Source organism: Perca fluviatilis, chromosome 2 (genome assembly GCF_010015445.1).
Source record: "Perca fluviatilis chromosome 2, GENO_Pfluv_1.0, whole genome shotgun sequence".
In the NCBI taxonomy this organism is placed as follows: Eukaryota; Metazoa; Chordata; class Actinopteri; order Perciformes; family Percidae; genus Perca; species Perca fluviatilis.
The window spans coordinates 14,669,755-14,689,510 of NC_053113.1; the positions used below are offsets into that span (position 1 = coordinate 14,669,755).

The 19,756-nt window shown below is 40.5% G+C and overlaps 1 protein-coding gene across 5 annotated transcripts in view; it reads right to left on the bottom strand.

Annotated features, from left to right (window-relative positions):
- Positions 1-19,756, bottom strand: part of ryr1b (ryanodine receptor 1b (skeletal)) — an 85,714-nt gene that overhangs the window by 20,239 nt on the left and 45,719 nt on the right. For 2 of the 5 annotated variants that reach the window (XM_039826058.1, XM_039826075.1), the window contains 30 exons: positions 19,349-19,426; positions 19,176-19,251; positions 18,955-19,078; positions 18,292-18,407; positions 18,110-18,177; positions 17,255-17,376; positions 16,931-16,980; positions 15,167-15,227; positions 14,923-15,049; positions 14,725-14,833; positions 14,520-14,601; positions 14,145-14,275; positions 13,728-14,048; positions 13,063-13,303; positions 12,355-12,442; positions 12,143-12,235; positions 11,751-11,765; positions 9,957-10,127; positions 9,696-9,755; positions 9,460-9,594; positions 8,758-8,870; positions 8,553-8,649; positions 8,336-8,442; positions 8,193-8,244; positions 7,591-7,671; positions 3,175-3,274; positions 2,003-2,082; positions 1,796-1,872; positions 1,579-1,652; positions 408-425 (listed from right to left, as the gene is read on the bottom strand). In XM_039826058.1, the coding sequence (XP_039681992.1) occupies positions 408-425; positions 1,579-1,652; positions 1,796-1,872; positions 2,003-2,082; positions 3,175-3,274; positions 7,591-7,671; positions 8,193-8,244; positions 8,336-8,442; positions 8,553-8,649; positions 8,758-8,870; positions 9,460-9,594; positions 9,696-9,755; positions 9,957-10,127; positions 11,751-11,765; positions 12,143-12,235; positions 12,355-12,442; positions 13,063-13,303; positions 13,728-14,048; positions 14,145-14,275; positions 14,520-14,601; positions 14,725-14,833; positions 14,923-15,049; positions 15,167-15,227; positions 16,931-16,980; positions 17,255-17,376; positions 18,110-18,177; positions 18,292-18,407; positions 18,955-19,078; positions 19,176-19,251; positions 19,349-19,426 (3,067 nt within the window). The remainder of the gene's footprint in view (positions 1-407; positions 426-1,578; positions 1,653-1,795; positions 1,873-2,002; positions 2,083-3,174; positions 3,275-7,590; positions 7,672-8,192; positions 8,245-8,335; positions 8,443-8,552; positions 8,650-8,757; positions 8,871-9,459; positions 9,595-9,695; positions 9,756-9,956; positions 10,128-11,750; positions 11,766-12,142; positions 12,236-12,354; positions 12,443-13,062; positions 13,304-13,727; positions 14,049-14,144; positions 14,276-14,519; positions 14,602-14,724; positions 14,834-14,922; positions 15,050-15,166; positions 15,228-16,930; positions 16,981-17,254; positions 17,377-18,109; positions 18,178-18,291; positions 18,408-18,954; positions 19,079-19,175; positions 19,252-19,348; positions 19,427-19,756) is intronic. The other 3 variants (XM_039826092.1, XM_039826066.1, XM_039826082.1) reach the window with 2 other exon arrangements.

Here is a 19,756-nt window from a genome sequence, read left to right on the forward strand (position 1 = left end):
CTAGGACACAGGGTCGGTGTAGTTCTCTATGATCTACTTGAGAGAACTGAGTGGGAGAGGAAAAAGGAGGTACTACCTTTCCTTCCCAGCGATCGGTCGTAAGAGTGTCGGAGTTACAGTAGATCTGTGATAAAGCACTCAAAGCGGAAAATCAAACCTTACAGTCACTTCCAGAGGGAAAAAAAGGCTGAAATAAAAGACTAGAGGACAGCTACAGCAGCAAGTGTATTATTGTGATAAGTGACTGTAAAGCTAGATTTCACTGGGTCCTTGGGTGTGAAATAAAATTCATATTAAGGTCACAGCAAAGAAAAGAAAAAATCTAGTCCGGGGATTAAGAGTTAAAAAGGGACAGAGAGGACAGAAAGGAGGGAAAGAAAAGAAAGTAAATATATGAGATCATTTACCACGTTCTAGCTTCTTATCTGAGAACCGTGAGAGCAGCAAAATGACAGGTAGGAAAGACATGAGGGGTAAAGGGTTGAAACGGGAAAAATGAACGTGACGTAGGAGAGGGAAAGACAAGAAGAGACGCAGTGAGTCCAGAAATCTCATGGCTGTCAGTGGATGATAAACAGTTTCATACATCAATAGTCAAAATGCTGTGACTAACACAATGGTGGTTTTCCATTGGCACTTTTGGCCGCGCCAAACTTGCTGAGTCAAACCGTGACGCTGCTTTGCATTTCCATTATCAGTTTAAACACGCCGAGTTGTGCCTTCTCCAGTTTCGGCCAAAGTGCGCCTGACCCCGCCTACAAGCCGGTTGCAGTGACGTCTCGCCGACCACAGCCAAACCGTAGAAGTAATGACCCCCCCTTCTCCCCCTCACACAAGGGTGTGCTGTGAGACTTTATTCATGTCCGTGCAAGACGTTTTTTTAAAGTGTCCGTTTGATGCTTAGTACTTTAGTAGCTTCTAACTGAATCTCTGTGGTTTGAAGTTTATTTTCTCTACCGCGTCCCTGTTTGTTCTTTCAGTTATCTGCTTTATTTTACTAAGTTGTGTTTAGTTACCGCTGCTGAAAACACAACATTTCCTAATGTTGCTGCTTCATAATAAAAGCTTTTAAATAACAAAATAGCAGCAGACTTTTAACATGAAGAATTTATAGGAAATTAATTGAAATGGGTTTTTTTTCAGGTTTTACAGCTGCTCCTATGACCAGTTGTTGCAGCCACGGATCAGCACGCTGCTTTTTAACGTCAACTTTACTTTAAAAAAAAAAAAAACTGCGTTAAAGTTAAAGACGCACCTTCGAGCGGGTAGCCCTGTTGATGCAAATTTCTGTCGTCAAACCGAGTCGAGCCAAGGCAGCGCGTGTATGGAAAAACACCACAAGAGTGTCGTGGCTTGAACACTCTTACATGAAAACATACCTCCAACCAGGCATCCACAAACAGGCACACTCAGACAAACAGGTGCACAAAAGAATAGACTACACTCTGGAACTGGAAACATGTCAGATTATATCAAGAGCCGATGCACAATGAAACAGAACAGGTATGTGGCAGTGTGTGTTTGTCATACAGACTGCTACGTGTACACACAGTGTGTTCAGCTGTCGACGATACTTACTAGTGCCTTCCTCTGAAACCATCCCAAGTCCCTCAGCCTTGTTTTGTCTCTCAAAAGCATTCAAGTCCAAAACGCTGTAAAGATCAAATATTTAGTCAGTCCTACATTTTTTTTACTTTGAATAAGCCCTTCTCAAAGCAATGTTTGGAGTTAAAGTGTCTTAAAAACTTCAACAATCAAAAACAAGAGAGGTTAACAACAATCATTCATGACAGACCTGCAGGTCTGCATCAGAGCCTGAACGCTAAGGAAGAATCCCACATCCTTTTTATCCTTCAGATAGTCCAGCATTCTCTGCACACAGACAGGAAGACAGAAACCAAAAGCAGTATTGAAAAAAAAAAAACAGAACATTTGGTTGAGCTCTTTATTCCAACTTTCTAATTAAAATATATTTTGTAAAACTCTCATAGGGTATATTTACCTGCTGTACATCACTGTTGCCTCCATTGAGGATGGAGATTCCCAGTTTAAGCGTGGAAGAAACCATGGCTCCAGGTACGCCTGAATTAGGACGAGGCATCAGTGGTGTGCAGAGGTGGAAGAAGTACTCCGATCTTTTACTTATTACTTTATTATATAGTATTTGTACACTGTAGCATAGCATTGGAACTTTAAATTGTTCAGAGTAAAAGTCCTGTATTTAAAATTTTAATTGAGTAGAAGTACAAGACAAGAGTATTAGCAGCAAAATACCAAAAGTAAAAGTGCTCATTATGCAGAATAGGCCCATTTCAGAATGTTATATGATATATTATATATATTATATTAATATTATATGATTTGATTATTGATGCATTAATTTGTAAGCATCACTGTATTGCTGAAGCTGGTAAAGGTGGAGCTAATTTTAACTAATTCACTGTATATCAGAATGTTTTGTTAATTATATTTTGTATTAATATTGTGAACCTGAAATTAACTCATAACTAAAGCAGTCCCAGAAATGCAGTGGAGTAAAAAGTACGATATGTTCCTGTGAGATGTAGTGAAGTAGAAATGTAAAGTTGCATGAAATGTAAATAGTAAAAAAAAATAAAAATAATAATAATAATACAAGTACAGTACTTGAGTAAATATACTTGTTTCATTCCACCACTGGTGGTGTGCAACAATTTGTGACCCTAAAATTAAAAAAACAAGTTAGAGATAAATCCTCTCTGCCATCACAATAAATATTTTGTGCATCGTATTGCACTGTGCCAGGATTTTACAACATTACAGCATTTATTTACCTTAAAACCTGGGAGAATTCTCTCTCCACTGCTTTTCAGCATTTTTATAATAGGTGAGATACAACATTGACATTTTTTTGTTTAGTATCTCAAAAGCCACTGATCTGATTTGGACTAAACCTGGGAACGCAATGCATCTCACATCACTATCCCAGCATTCAATTGACTGGGCTGAAGGGATCTATAATAGATATACAGTTAAAATAAATGACCTAATATACAAATTAGCCTAGATGGGTAATTAATCATTTATGCAGCTCAGATAATGATAGCCTATAATGTCCACACAAGTGACAAAAACGTGTGTAAGAGAGAGAGAGAGAGAGAAAAAAAAAAAAAAAAAAAAAAAAAGAGCAGCTACCTTTACAGGCACTGATCATCTGCAGCACCATCTCTGCAGCCCCACGGTTGTGTAGACGGGACTGCTGGTACAGAAGCCTCTGTTTCTCCATCTCCTTATCCTGTGGAGCAGAGCAGAAGGGACACAGCTGTAACCCTGCCAACCAGGACAGCACTGCCCCCCGCACTCACTCGCGCACAAACACGCACACATCCTCATTACTCTGTCCTAGAGATGACCATCCATTGACTGCACACAAAGACGTTTCTAATGAAGCTAAAGAGGATGACGACATACAAGACATCCAAGGTTTAAACTACCTGATTTTGAGCAGATAGCTAAGTTAGCATTTTGGGGGATTTTAGCATTAATTAATTATAGAAGGTCGCCTGATTCAATGCTATCTCCAAGGCCCGAGATGGCGTTTTATTGTATTTCTGCAAATGTTGAACTATTCCTTCAGGGTCCTTGGTGATGAAATGATTTTGGCGCAGGAGCTGGCTGCAATACTGGCCCTTCTAAAATACAAAAACTCATTCATTCTCACAAAGATAGAGATACAGGAACACATACACACGTTCTTTTCCAATGGAACACAATGTGTATTAGTGACAGAGACAGTAATACCAGCTCTTGACATCTTCCAGAGGCAGCAAACATTCAATGGCAGCAAACATTTCTTCCCAGGGCATACCAGACATTTCACACACTTACGATGAAGCAACAGCAGTCGTCAGAGTAACACAGCATGCATATCCTAGCCACCGGTCCAACCCAGTGTTGATCTATTAAAGCCCTACAGTTAGGGTACCTGCAGCAGCATTATGGGTTTCCTCTCTGTCTTTTATAACCACTCTAACTGTAAGTCTATAAACCTGAGCTGAAATGAAGGCAAAGGCATTTACTTGAATTGGTAATGAGTATCATTTAGTTATTTAGCAGTGGACTCACTTAATGCAACATAAGTTTGATAGTTCATTTTCTAATTTCAATGACATGAATTAGAGATTTTGATTTGATATTTAACTGCAAAAAAAATAAAAATTATTAAAAAAAGAAACATATGCTAATTGTCAGGGTCATACCTGGGTTTTGGGTATCTAAACCCAAACCTTAGAACATTACATGCTTTCATTTTCAAAAAACACATTACTTTTCTCATAATGTCTGTCTGAATATAACTGTATTCAGCCTCTATCTTTAAGCCCCCCTCCCCAAAAGCCCTGTCTGCTCTGTTTGGCCAAGCGGCAACCTCCAGTGCTCAAACTTTTTTATAATTCACCCATTTAAAATATATATTTAGGCTTAAAGTTATGCATAATTGAGGGTGTGCCCCTTTGAGTGACAGGTGACTGCCATGATAGGAGGCTAGCATAGACTGTAAGTTGCAGTCGGCCTGCCTCAGCTCCACCATGCTCCACCGCTGTGCCCATATGTGGATTAGCCGGTAGTTAGGCAACATCAGGCACTGCCAACATGACGACAGCCGGAGCCACCGGGAGCCGCCTACTTTGAGCTTAATTTTGGCTCTTCATAAACCCATGGATGAAGTCCTGGAGACTACGTCTATATTTTATACAGTCTATCTGATTGACTTGAAAGAAAAATATGGCACATCTTGGCCAAGGTAGTTCTCAAACCATGGATGGCGGTATATTCTAATGAGCCTGCATGTGACATAGGAAGGGGAGCCACACCTTAACTTGTTGAACCCCATGTTTTCTGATCTAATCAGCCCACAACTGACTGGGTTGTCTTTTTTCAAAGTTTGTGGGTAGGTAGGCACTTCAGATACCCAAATGTATGTCGACAAGCACTGAAAAAGGGAGTTTTCCATCATATGTCCCCTTAAAACAACCATTTAGACTAAATACATATTATATTATTATATTAAGTATTATTTACTTGGCATATGTACCGTTTACATGTATTTAAAGATATTGTTTATTGTTTTTATATATATATATAGACACATACCATAGTATGTGTCTATACATAATATGGAGACCTGCTGTGTTTTGCAATTTTTATAACACTTATACTTATATATTGTACAGTGCAATACTATATTATACTTCTTTATATTTCTGCTACATAATACATCACTCTACTTTACTGCTATGCCCACTGTACTGTATGCCACTGTCCTCCTACTATACTAAATTACTTTGTTACAAATGATACAGGAAAGCTGCTCTGAACAACCATCCTCTTGTCAAAAGAGGTTTGATTTGACCCACCCACTGCACACCATGCATAAAGCACCACCCAAAGCACCCACAACTGAAGCTACCCCTCCCTCTGCCCTCCGCCCCCCTCCCTCGTAAGCCTGACTGTGATGTGGAGCAACTTTTCTCTACTTACAGAGGTTCTGCTCATCTTTCCAGCAAATTATGTGTCTTTGTGATGAGTGTGAAGGGCGTGAGTGTGTCTGGATGCGTGTCAGTGTATGATTGCATGAGTGTATGCTTGGGTTTGGGACAGTGCATGTACGGCTGACTGTGCAGGCTTTTACTGTAGTCCTTGATGAGTACAGAGAGGGAGACTTGTTAGCATTGTCCAATTCAAGATAAAGAGAGACAAAATCAGTTACTTGTCAGTTGTTAGATAGCGAGTTATCAGGTGAGTCCATATGGGTGAACACAGCCCAATTAGCAGGTGAGTACAGGAGGGTGTGAGTCAGGAAAGGGTGGTGCAATCCTGGAAGAGACTGACCACATACACACAAGATCAGCTCAAGAGACCTGGTTCTACTGTTAGGAAACCTGCTGCATGACTTGGTTTGATAACAGTTATCAGAGTTTCCAAAGATAGCTGCTTAATTCAAGTCTTGGATGACAGCATCACATTTCTGAGCATATGTATCAAGAATAAACACTGAACTCATTGAAGGGGTTCTTAAAGTACATTAAGAGATTCACAGTGCAAATGGGTGTAATGCTGCCTTCCAGGAAAAGCCATGGGTTTTTATACCTACACATCACAGTGTCCAAGCCTGGCTTTTGAGTAAATATGATATTAGGATATTCATTCAAATTACAAATCATACTAAGGGGTTGATTAACTGAGGGTTTGGTTTTGCAGGTGCTGCTGAGCACATTTGTCCATATTAACTGTGCAATGGACCTTTTTCACTGCAGACATTTTGACTTGTCATAGTAGGAAAAACACAGCTGAAATGGATAACCTTAATGATGGTTCAATTCCATCAAGTGTCCCAGGAAGATATTTCAGTGAGTCAGCATGCACAATACCAGGGCCTCTCTAAGTGGAATGCAGCCATCATTAATGGTTTTGAATACACCTGTGCTTTTCCTACTATGACATGTCAACATGTCTGCCGTGAAAAAGGTCTATTGCACTAAGGTTTTGTGCTGGTAAACCGACAGTGGCGCTGCTTGTTTGAATCTTACTAGATCTGTTTACAACATACATGAAGGTGTATTTTATTTTGGATAACTTTTACCAAATAACAATTAACAACTGAAGTCGAGAGGCCTTTTGAATTTCAACATTCTTTTAAATAAATTTCTGAAATTTTTGTATAACATATGCTTAAAGATCAGATTGCAGAAATGGCACTTTGTTTTGCATTTCATTGTTTCAAGTAGAGCTGGGCAATATATTGATATTATATCGATATCGTGATATGAGACTAGATATCGTCTTAGATTTTGGATATTGTAATATCGTAATATGGCATAAGTGGTGTCTTTTACTGAACTTACCAGGCTGTTCTAGCTGTTCTATTATTTCCCTTTACCCACTTAGTTATTATATCCATATTACTGATGATTATTCATCAAAAATCTTATTGTGTAAATATTTTGTGAAAGCACCAATAGTCAAGACTACAATATCGTTGCGGTATCGATATCGAGGTATTTGGTCAAAAATATTGTGATATTTGATTTTCTCCATATTGCCCAGCCCTAGTTTCAAGCATGTGGCATGCAAAACATAACTGCTGCTGAACGTATTTTAAGTAAGTATGAAGTAGATATGCTAAACCATACTGTGATCCGATAATTTGCAGTGGACTTAGTTAATGAAACCCTAAACATTCAGAAGCACTTCAGGCTTGGAAATTGTGATTCTGAAATTAAACACCTAGCAAAGATCTACATGTAGGTTTTATTTTGTTGTCTTTAGCTGCACCGTCTCTCTGCACTCAAGTCATGCAATTTAGAAAAGAAAAACAAATTGAGTCCACAACATTGATCAGACTGGTGGGCAGAGTCCAGCAAAGGCATGCACAGGTCAGTCCACCATAGCAGGAAATAGACAAGTAGTGTGAGTGAACGAGTAAAAAGACAGGAAGAGAAAGAGAAAAATGTTGTGGTGGGGGGTGTGCCGAGTGTGATGTGGTGTGGTCACTGCGTGGGGAGTTGCTTCTCCGCTGTCTCCCCTGTCTCCCATCCCCTGGTCCCCCCATACCATCTCTGTCTGTCGCACCTCAAAGGACGGCTCCTCCCCCTCCTGCTCTCCCCCTTCGTCATCCTCACCAATGTGGCAGCTCTGAAGGGAGATGACAGCAAGTCAAGGACTGAGTGCTAGATCGCATCAGATTTAGCAATCTAACTCCAGATGGCACAACATTTTGTCAATAACAAATTCATATGTTGTACGACACAATTTACTTTTTTTTTCTCTCAAAAGGTGGAGGTGACAACTTCTTGAATTGCAATTGCCATTTTCATGTTTTATTGTAGTGTCTCGTGCAAGGTTAAATATTTATTTGACTTGAAGGGTAAGGCAAGTGAACCAATATCAGGTAGGTTCAGGGTTAATGTTGGGTAACTATTGTAAAACAAACTTTTGGGCAAAGTTTTAGTGCAATCAACCCAAATAGTTGGTTTTAAGGCAAATGTACTGTATACCACCAGCCACCACCCATTTTTAAACACCATACTTTCTGCTGTGCAATTTCAGGTCATGTGTTATTCAGTATTTCTATCATTTATTGTATATGCAAAACACACATTTGCACCACATCTCAAGATGTGGTGCTTTAAGATCCTGCTCACTGACTGTCTTACCTTTGCCATAATATCAGCATAAGACATATAAAGATGGTCAACGTCAAGTTTACTGGAATGAGAAAACACAAAACAGGAATCAACAAGTCTCACTGGGGAACAGTTCACAAAGGTGAGTCGTAGAAGAAGCAGGATGCTCTTACGTCTTTTCTGTGAGAGCTGTGCGGCTGAAATGAAGAATCAGCTGATGAAGGGGGTCAGGCTTCGTCTCGGTCTCCTCTTCCTCTTCCTCCTCTTCCTCCAGGGCTTTCTACGGATTGGAGATACAATGAATCATAAGAAAAACCTTAGTATACACTAAAGACAATATGCCATTAATGACAATGGTACGTCTCAGGTGTAACCGGGGGGATGACTTACTGATAAGTCGTCGATCATCTTGTCCTCAAATGAGTAACCCTCAGTCTCTAACCAGTTGCGTTTGTAGGCGTCCAAGAACATGTTGGTTGCCCTGTGCCTGTGAGAGGAGAGGTCATTTCAGAGGGTTGTGATGGCTCATGTTAAGCCTTCAGATTTTTTTTTTATAGATTTTTTTTTTTTTATTGAGTAGGAAGGGAATCATTACGCGGGGATGTTGTACAGGGGCGTCATCCTGAAACAGGCCACCACAGCCCTGCGACGCTGTTTAGACAGCAGCTTGTGCCACACCATTTTCTTTGACTTGTAGGGATGCTCCGTCTGAAACAAGTAAAAATGTACAGTGAACAAATCCTTCCGGGGAGTATGTCCTCATTTCATTTGCAAAAGCCTTTCTAACAATTAGGCTGCAACTAGTGTAATGGAAAATAACATATCTGATTATTAACATATCTGATGACTAACCTGCTTTTTAGTTTTTAGCAGCTTGAACCCTTCACAGTTTCTGCAAGTGTTTCACATGTCATGATGTGCGGGCCCTGCCAGTCCAAGTATTATGTTCTTCTGATAAGCCAGGTGCAGAAACTGATTTAAACTGGCATTCTCTACCTAACATGCATTCTCAGACTTTGAGGGGTCGATCAGGTCTGTTGATTTATCCCCTCCTCAGGGTTAATAAGCTAGTGATTCTCCAAGACTCTTTGTTCATTCTCTCACGACTCTCATGATGAACTGAACCTTCTTTGCGCAAAGAATAAATACTTAAAAAGACTTTGTTGAGTGACGCCTTATTTCAGATCTCAACCTACGTATTAGAATTTCCACCACACTAGCAACCAAATAACGCTGACACCTGTATACAGTCATGTGTGTTTGCTTGCAGAGCACTTGAGCTTGTGTCTTTACTCACCACCTCAATGTGGTAAAGGACAGCAGACACCTCTTGCACCCTTTTTACCACCTTCTCAGGGTCTTCAGCATCTTCAGCCTTTCCTGACATCTCCTTATAGAGAGACATTTGCCAGCGCATAGCTGGGTCCTCCACCTGAAACCAAAGGTCAAATATGTGTGTTAAGATATTTACAAGGGAATTTGTATATTTATTTTCTGCTTTGAAATGTAAAGAAAAATAAAAGGTCTACTCACCTTGCCTTGCAGATGCAGATTGTTGTGCAAGAACTCCCTCACCTCTTCATCCGTATCTTTCTACAAGGGAAGAGACCAAGATTCAGAGGATATTCATTATTTATTCACTCAAGAAAATTATATTACTCAAAAAGTATAAAAAAAAAAAAACTGACACTGACATATGAATATATATAAATCTAAAGCACTTCAGCTTTTTACAGTTTTTCCATGTTGGGACAAAATACAGTCAGAAAGTTGGCTTCAAACACATCAAAGTACCAGTGAGTATCTGATCTTGGCAAGATTGATGAGCTCCTGGTCTGCAGGAGAGCACATATTGAGGCCGATAGGAAGCATCTTCTTTAATGCCGCTACGATAAGGGAGGTCTGCACAGAGTAGCGATCCCCCCGCCGCTTCTTCTTGGTACGCTCCTGCTCTGAGCCTCCAGACTAGAGAAAGAAAGAAAAGTTTAGACCGATCCCTTCACTGTTCGATTCCCGAGCCCCTGCGTCTCACACATCAAACATTTCCTTTTCAGAAAACATTTGTGATCAGAGGCTTTTGATAATATTTAACAAAAAAGTAATAGACTACTTCTATCACAAAACATACCATGAAATGGATACAATGAGATGGCAAGAACCAATTGCCAAGTCACATTTTACGCAATATCAGAACATGCTGATAAAGTGAATCAACAACTACGTGAAAATAATTATTCATCAGCTGATATCAGACACATCAACAACTACATTTGCTTGTAAATATCAACTTCTGGTGGGATTGCAGGTGCTGCACTGCTGCATCAGCAACAGTCGTTACACACAATGCAGCCTCACTGTTAGTAGAGCAGTGGCTAGACAGGGCACATCCTGTCCATTGGACAGCACACAGAACAGCACAAGTCTATGGGGTCAGCTCCATCGCCCTGGAGCTCTTCTCATACACTCTTGTCCTGAGGCTGCCAAATGGTCATTACTGACTGTTGTCTGGCCTCACTGCAACCTCTCTGCCCTCAGTGCAGTGTGTGTATGTACACTGCTCTTTGGGCAGAGAGAGGCGTTGTGATGATCAGGTAACAGTAGCTTACCACGGTAATGCCCATCTGATAGCCAAGGAGAGGAGGTTTTTGTATATATCTAACAGCAACCATGAAAAACATCAAACAGTGATTATATCATTGATGATATACTCAATGATTTTACAATTTAATGGTGTCAATAATTAGACATGGAGAGTCCAGTTAGTAAATATGATGACTGGTGGTGTCGAGTGAGCTTCCCCCGACATATGCTGCTGGACCAGGCTAATCTAACAGTGACAGTAAAGGATGGTGTGTTTTTTTTTAGGTGACACGAGGTAGTGAAGACAAAGCCGATGATAATATTGAAAAGAGAAGAGTCCCCCGGTGCTGGAATCTTTTCCACAAAAGCTGAAAGAAATCCAAGCGTCAGTAACATTTCAACATCACAGATGGCACAGTAGCATGGGCTCCACAACTGTATCCAATAGGGACGATCTAAAGGCAAACTGTTTATTAATCAAAGAAAAGTAGGATGATGGTGCTCGGCTTCAGGAGTGCACACTCCAAATTACATGTACTGTACACAACTGCTCAACCGAGCGCCATGAAACCTCTCAGGCCACTACGATCTACAGCACAGAGCTTTCATCAAGCCGCTCCAGACCCCTACTCACACACATACAAACACACACATAAAAACATGGACGGACATCACTAACACGCGCACATTCACACTCAATATTACTTAAATAAAATCACAAATATATCCCGCTCAAAGAAAACATTCGTAATATAAGCCGTTTCAACTACAACTACATTATACAGCATCATTTCACCCATAGATATGCGTTATTGTAACATTGCTATGACTGTCTACTTATTGTAGTGACTATACATTTATAACCCTGTTTGTGTGTATGTATGTGTGTGAATATTGGGGTCTGTGTGTAAAAAGGGTGGTAGTCCATGGGAGAGCTTGATGAAATGCCTCCCAAAACTCAGGGTGCCATGCGATCAGCACAGCGCTCGTGCACAAACACAGTCTAACCTCTCCATCTCCGGCCTAGTGGCCCAGCGTCCAACCCCGACACAGGATATAAGGAGAAAACACAGTTAGCGACACACCTACTACTGCCTAAACACTATGTAATGCCACTTACATTGTCCTGGCAAAGGATGTTATAAGTTATGTAATAGCCTATTCCTCTAACATTTCTAGAAAATGATTAGTTTTTACCTGCCTGTTCTTATACTTATCAGCTGAAAGGAAAGTGAGGAAATAACAGCTGAGAATAGATCAAGAGGGATTCAATTTGAAATCTTCCCACTTGGACTGGGTGGTGTTAGTGGAATATTCATTTTTTGAGTAAGTGAGTATTACATCTAACTAGATAACCGGTTATGTTGTTCTTGGCCATTTGTGTGCTTCTCCACTCTCACCTTGGTCATCTTGCTTTTACTGTCAGCAGTCAGGAAGGACATGTTGTTGATCTCATTCATAACCACAAAGTTCTGCTCCTCTCTCTTAAAGTTCTGTAATAAATTAACACAAGAAACATTTTACATTATAGGGGAAAGACAAAAATCACAAAATTGCAAATAAAATAAAAATAAATAAATAAATAGAAAGACAACATTAAACAAAGACTCACGTGGGATTTGGACCAGAAAATGAAGACCTCTCCCACCATCCTGAAAAGTTCCTCTGCATCTGGGTCTGGACAGGTCAACCACCTTGCCCTACAGACAAAGACGGCAATGGATTAACTCTTGATTAGCACTTGAATCGAAGTCTGTGACTCCTAGCCGAGAGTTGGGAAAGGCCTAACTTATTTTATTACAATTGACCAAACTGAGTTTATTTTGCAGGCAATATTTTACGATCTTGTATATGCTCTTTTGCTCTTGTCAGAATTAATCTGATCACATACATATGTTTTTTTTTTTAAATATACCCAGAAACATTTTATAACATTGTATACTGATGACATTTTTCTATTCTTTCTAATCCAGAATAACCACTCGGTAGATCGATATTCTTTTCAGATTTTCTATTTTTCTAGCTATAACTTAAATTTCATGAAGTCTGAAGCTTTGCCACAAGATACAATACAAACTGGCAATGCTGGTGAATCACTGGACACTGATACATCTTTTACATTCAAAGATATGGTTGAGTCTGCACATTAAATACGTTAATAGTGTTTCCATCAAAGTCTTCTTAAAGAAGTACAATGGTCATTGATTGTAAGTCACTCAGGAGAATAGTGTCAACTAAATTATTTAGCCGTTTTACGAACAATATACAGCAATAATGCAACAGCAATAAAGTGTTCTACACATTTATCAAGTTCAGTTACCTGTTATTGTCCACATAGCGGATGAGCAAGGGGTAGAGAGCATACAGGTCCCGACACAGCACAGCAAACTCATCTTTGATGGTCCCATCTTCGCTGTCCAGCTCCCCTTTACCCTCCATGCGCAGTTGTTCCTCCTCAGCCACCACCTTTCCTGAGCGCTTCTTTAGCTTTTCCATGGTGGGGATGAAGTGGGATTTAAGCATCTCTGGTTTAGCCCTACTGACAATGGGCTGGGAAAACACTGGACAAAGGGTACACAGGAATCAGCAGTCAACAGCATGAGTAAGAGTCAGCATTGTATTCTCAAAATATTGAGATGTACAAAATGTGAAAAAACGTAGTTGTCGAAACTAACAATACATGCACTTCTTGCAAGAAAAGCAAAAATTACTATGAAAGCATATTTAAGTACTTTGAAAATCCAACATGGTAACATTTAGGATTCAAAATCAATGTAATAAAGGACACTTAAAATGGGATTAGCTATGAAAACTGAAGTGGCCTGTCACTTTTTTTTAGTTACACCGATTGTACCAGCCATGGATGGTTGTTGCTTGTCAGGCAACTTTAGAGAGGTCCACTGGAGAACTTCACTATGGTGACCAGAAAATGTCTCACATCACCTGAAAACCTTCCGGCCTATTGTGAAACTTCTTCTCACTAACCTGCCAATCTCTTCATCCAGGAGGCCTCATCTATACCCAGGTTGTTAACCACAATCTTCATGATGCTGCCCAGCAGCTTGTTAAGCTGCTCAGAGGTGACAGCGGTGCAGAGCTGGCCCTCCTGCTCGGGGAAATTATCTAGGCCCCTCTCCCACCAGCGTGGGAGGTAGTTACACAACATGGGCAGAGTGATCTCAATCACATGGGGCATTTCTGTGTAGCGAGCTCCAGACTCAGCCAGGTCATGGATCTCCTTCATCAGGATGTCCAGCTCTGGGATGTCAGGGCACAGCTCTTCCACGTTGTTGGGAAGACCCAGAACTGAGGAGGGAGAGAGTAGACACATTAAATAAAAGGTAAAGAAACAATTGATTATTAACTAATTCTAATAACTTGATGAATGTAAAGATAACCCACTGGTTCTCTCTCTGGGAGTCTTGGTGGTGTAAACAGAAAACATGTTGAACTCATTCAGTTGTGGCTCAAGGAAGGCCACTGGCATAGCAGCTGCTAAGTGGGCCAAGCACTCGCCAAGAGCTGGTCGCTGTCTGTATAGGAGAAAAATACCACAAAATCTTAAAAAAATGCATAATCAATTTTTGAAAACATGCATACACACTTTAGGCAGTTTCTCATGTGAATCAAGGGTCTAAGGATAGTGGTCTAGTTGTATGTTGTACAAACCTCTGATTTTGGACTACATACATTAAATCAACTTGACTTGATAATCGAGTCCCATATAAATGCAATTGTTGAAGGAAACGTTGGACAGATCCAGAGGTCTCTACTCACTTCTCGACATGTGGAGTCTTCACTGTGCCCAAAGAGTAGATACTGCACATTAAACGATAGCAGGATATTTGCAAATCGTCCACTGAGGGTGTAGAGAACAGAGGCATTGCATTAGCTTTGAGTCTGTCCTTTGTGTCAATGAGTCAAGAGCCATAAAGGGCAGGGGATGAACCGCTAATTCAATGGAGAGAAGCTCTTCACTCACACATGACGTCATCTCCAAACTGGTGCTGGGCGATGTGGTCGAACAGTGAAGTGAGGACTGGCAATAAGGCATTGGTGGTATAGTTGATGTTCTGGGACACACCCTTAACCTACATTAACACACATACACAAAATACAGACATCAGCTCACAGGGAAGATTAACATGTTAAAACAACGCAGAATGGTGCGGTCTCGGACCTGGTTTCGACTGGACACTTTGCCCAGTTTCAGATTCTCAACCATCTTCTCAATGTCATCCGCAGCGCTCTCAAAGAACTGCCGCAGGACCGCCTTAACAATCTCAGGGCCTGATTTCATAACGGTCCTTGAAAAAAAGGACACAAAAGAAAAGTCAAAAAATAGATATCTCAGATAGTTTGTTTCTATTACATTTTTGCCTGGGGTTGTGCTGGAGATGTGATATGAACAGATTGAGAATTACCTGGCATCTAGTGATCGTGAGAGGATGTGCAGACAGTTCACCACTGCACCTGCATCTGTTCCTGAAAACAGCACAGCAAAGATGTGTTCTCAGAGCTGTCCTACTATACAAATCCACTTCCTATAAGAGCCCAATTTATTATAGAAGCCGGATATATTCAGAAATGAGGATTTAATCTAAAAAGCACAGATTAAAAACAGAAAACAGTAGATATAAATACAGAAACATTGACATGGAACAGTTGAACCATATATTGCTACACTGTGCTATAGTCTCTGTTAAAAGCTTTGCAGTTTGACTGCAGTAGTAGATCAGTTACAGAGATGCACTTGATTATCATGTACAGTACTGTACTATGTGTTACTGGTGAGCCGAGCTGAAGGATGCAGGCTCAGTGTGAAATGTTTCAGTGTCTAGTAGCCACTGGTTACATAATAGTGAGTGACTATTAGGGACACATGGTGATGAAGGGGGAGGATAGAGGCTGAGAGCACTTCATGGAGCTGCAGTACAATGCTGTCCTACCTGACACCACTGGAGACATTCATGCTCAAATCACTGTCAGTTATGAGTGCCACTCTGATTGTAGGCTTCAAAAGCACAAAATACAACTTTACAAACACCTGGGGCCACATGTATGAACGATGTGGATGCTCAAAAACAATACATACGGCATTTCCCAAACACACACTGGTATTTATAAAAGAAAGTGCGGTGAGAATGTGCGCACTTCACTCATACTTCACACAGTGAGATGGCAAAAGTGTTTAAATAAACACTTTTAGGCAACCCTCGTCTTTGTGTAGGTTTATTCAATCATCTGCAGATGGACTCACAGCATCACATACGAATGTGTGAGGATAGCTGTGAGAGTTTTTTAGAGATAGCTGCGGGGGATACAATAAGGTTGACATGAAATATAAGATTATATAAGTTTTGTTTAGGTTGTTTTCCAATTTCACTGATTGGTTTATTTGTGCTGTCTACACAGCGTTCTGTAAAATGTCAATCTTAGGCACATTTATTCAATTAAAGTAGTTATAAGTGAACGATTGTGAAGCACTTCTGTTTCAATATGAGCTCTATAAATTAATCACTGATCACCTCTGATGTTTCTGATGTTTAATAATGACGATTGAAATATACCCGCGATGATAGTTTGCAGATACACGGGAAAAATGAATAGTACTGGCGCTATAAATAGCCAGAGCCGTGCGTAACAGCTGTTGGACGGACCTCGCCGGTGCGTCACAGTCGGGTAAATTGCACTTCTTCTTTGTTGTTCTTCTCATTGACAGGTCTAGTGTGTGTGGGTGGGAGGGGCACAACTATCAATATGCAAACAAATGTTTAAGGGTGTTTCTACATCCATTTATGGCTAACCATGGGAGTGAAAATTAGGCGCGTGGACATGTTCCTAGTTCCACAATGATGCATATTATGCATATTTCTGTCTTTGTGCATACATAGCTTTAGGCGTGATCTACACAGAGTTTTATGCATCTGGCCCCAGGTTGCAGAACAAGGCAAGCCAAGCAGAGGTTTAGCTCCAGACAGATAAGCATTAGATAAGGAGATCCAGTAAGAATAAAAGAGAGAATGACAGTGTGGGAGGATAGAATCTGTGATACAATGCTGATTAGTGTATAAATGGGAAGGTAGGAAGTAAGAGGAAGCAAAAAAGATCTAGAGAGACCGGCAAACACAAACAAAAGCGACAGAGAGATGGTGACAGGGCAAAATGCCACCATGCAGATTCCTTACCAAAAAGAGCTACTCTGTGCCTCACCAAAGCAGCCAATTTACAGAAGATACTGAGGTAGGAGGAGAAAAGAGGAAAGGGAGAGGGAGGGAGAACAGTAAGGGGAAACAGGGCAAGATGTTTGAAGTGACACAGAAAGCAAAAGGGAGGTCAAGGATATTGACTGGATATTGCAAAGAGAGAGTCATGGAAGAGGGAGAGGACCGACATGGTCACACAAAAGTACTGCACAAAAGGAAAGGTAGGTGGGAAAGAGTTCAAGTCACATAATTCAGAGAACAAACCAGTCTTTTGAATAATGTTTTCTAAGCTTTCACTGCACATACCTTGCAATCATTTCCTTCTCCTTGTTAGAGGAATGCCCTCCACTACCCAAGACTTTAGCAGGAGTGGAGAGGAAGTAAAGGCAGTGATTCTTGAAGTACTGATTTACCAGTGGCAAGAGAATCTATTAAAAAGAGATTAGATGGTCATTACAGAAAAGAAAAACTTCCTAAGGAACACACTATCGACCGGCAGGTCAGTCTGACATATGTCGATTTCATGCCGGTCAACGCTGCAATTAACTGACAACATAAGTTATACGAGTAACAGTTCTCAAGGACGCATGCACACACGGCTGCAAATTCTTCAGCGTGTGTGCAGAAGATAAGAAGTTTGCAATATGCAACGCCTGCAAGGAAAAAGTAGGGCGTGGAGGGACGACACCAAAAACCCAAATCAAATTTTTTTAGTTGGATATTGGATGTGAAAAGAAGGAAATGGTTCCAACATTGCACTTTAGATGTGTGTGAATTTCCCACACCAGGAGTAATTTATATAGTTCTATTTTATAGTGATCCATTATCTGTTCAAAAAATGTTCTATGTAAAGAAAAGAGAAAATAAATATTTGTGTGTGCTGTAAAGTGGTCAGAAAAAATGAAATCGGAATCGGCTAAAATCAGTATCGGCTTGCCTAACTCAATGAAAATCGGAATCGGCCTAGAAAGTTGTAATCGGTGCATCTCTATTCACTAAGGGCAGCAGGATGGTGTATAGGCAATAATCAAATACAGTAAGTGTATTTCACCAAGACTGAATCCCTACAAAGGTGATGTTCTGTTACTATTCATGACCTCTGACTTCCCTGTAGAGGCAGACAAGCAAAATGAGAGTTCAATACAGCGTCGAACAGCTCACCTTGGCAAAGAATTTGATCTCTTGTTCATGTGGTGACTTCTCCACTCTACCACTGCTAACTACAGCCTCTGTTGAAGGGGAAATCAATACAAGTCAGCTCTCAGTCAAAAGGTTCATGTTGGAGTAAGCGGTATGGAATAAAAGTGGTACGCCCATGAGAAGTCTCTCAAAGCACACAGTACCAAGATGGGCAATGAACTCCTGGGCGATGTCCATCCATTTAAGAAGCTTCTGGAGGAAGCCGTAAGCAAAACGCTTCTCAATGGAGGAAATGTCCTGCTCCATGTCCTTCAGTCCCCTGGGGATGCAGAGAAGAGGGAGTCAAAATAACATGAAAAGAGAGAGAAACACGGACAGAACTGGGTCATTCTTGTAATGCAGAAACATTTCTGTCCCCATGAATAACTTCCTCATATTTTCTTTAAATGCGTCAAATATTTATAGCAAAGGTCTTAAATCATAAAGGTCTTCTGTATCACATAAACAGAATACTGCACATAAAAAAGACTTTTCTTTGACCATTTTCAGCTTAGCTCAACATTTTCCACCCTGTTTCAGAGTCTATAAACCAAAATAAATGAATCCACCCATTATTATTATTGGATTGGATTATTATTTGCATGCCTGAGATCAGCAAATATGTTTTTTTGAATGCCAGAAAAAACATTGTTTTTCACCGTGCCTTTTAGGGCTTCCGTACTATTGTAATATATAAAAAAAAACATGATTTGTTTTTTTTAAAAAGTCATAAGGCCAAAATGTTGCTGCATAACAAAAATATTCCAAATATAAGTATCAGAGGAAACACTAATCTTAAACTAAAAAGGTAAAAACATCCTGCTTACCTTGTCACAGCATATCCATTAAGCTGGAGGAACTTGAGCAGGTCCTGGGCCTTCTCCCTGTCCCTGGCCTTCTCCTTAGCCGTCAGGGTGTCATAAGGCACAAGCAAAGGATGGGTGCCACCGCCTAACAAAATTCATTTTTGGAATCAGACTGCAAACTAGCAACCACCACTTAAAAGAAACATCTCAGATGTGAATGTGTAATAGAAAACCCCTCGTACCTTTGGATTGTAGCTCCAGCTTCTTCTTCCTGCCCCAGGTGTTGTGATAGTTCTCAGCCAGCTGCTCGGCCATGGACTGCACGGTGAGGGTAAGAAAATTAAATCGACAGGCTCCTGATAAATGTCTAACCAAAATATGAGGCCTGTCAGTGCTGTGAGGGAAAGGTACATACCTGCAGCTCTCTGGACAGGGCCATTCCTGTGATATCTATTGGCTGAGGGTTGTAGCCGTGACTTGGATCGTAAGTGGCCTGAAAACAGAAAACACACAACAGAGGAGTGGTTCTCCATGTGAGGTTTAGGGACCTCTAGAAGATTCCAGAAAACAATAACTGCTTTCATTTCACAATTTCTTCACCCATTTAAGTACAGTTAAGTGCCAAATGTTTAGGAATAATGATATCAATGGGTCACAACAAGTAGGCCTGTTTATTTTCACCCTCTTTTTTAGTGCTGGAAGGACAGCGGAGTTCAATATTATCACATTATTCCCATATTAAATAATATTAATAGATTTGGTAATAGCAGTCAAGATATTGTAGATGAGTCTTGACCAGTAAGAAATCCATCTTTGCTTTTGT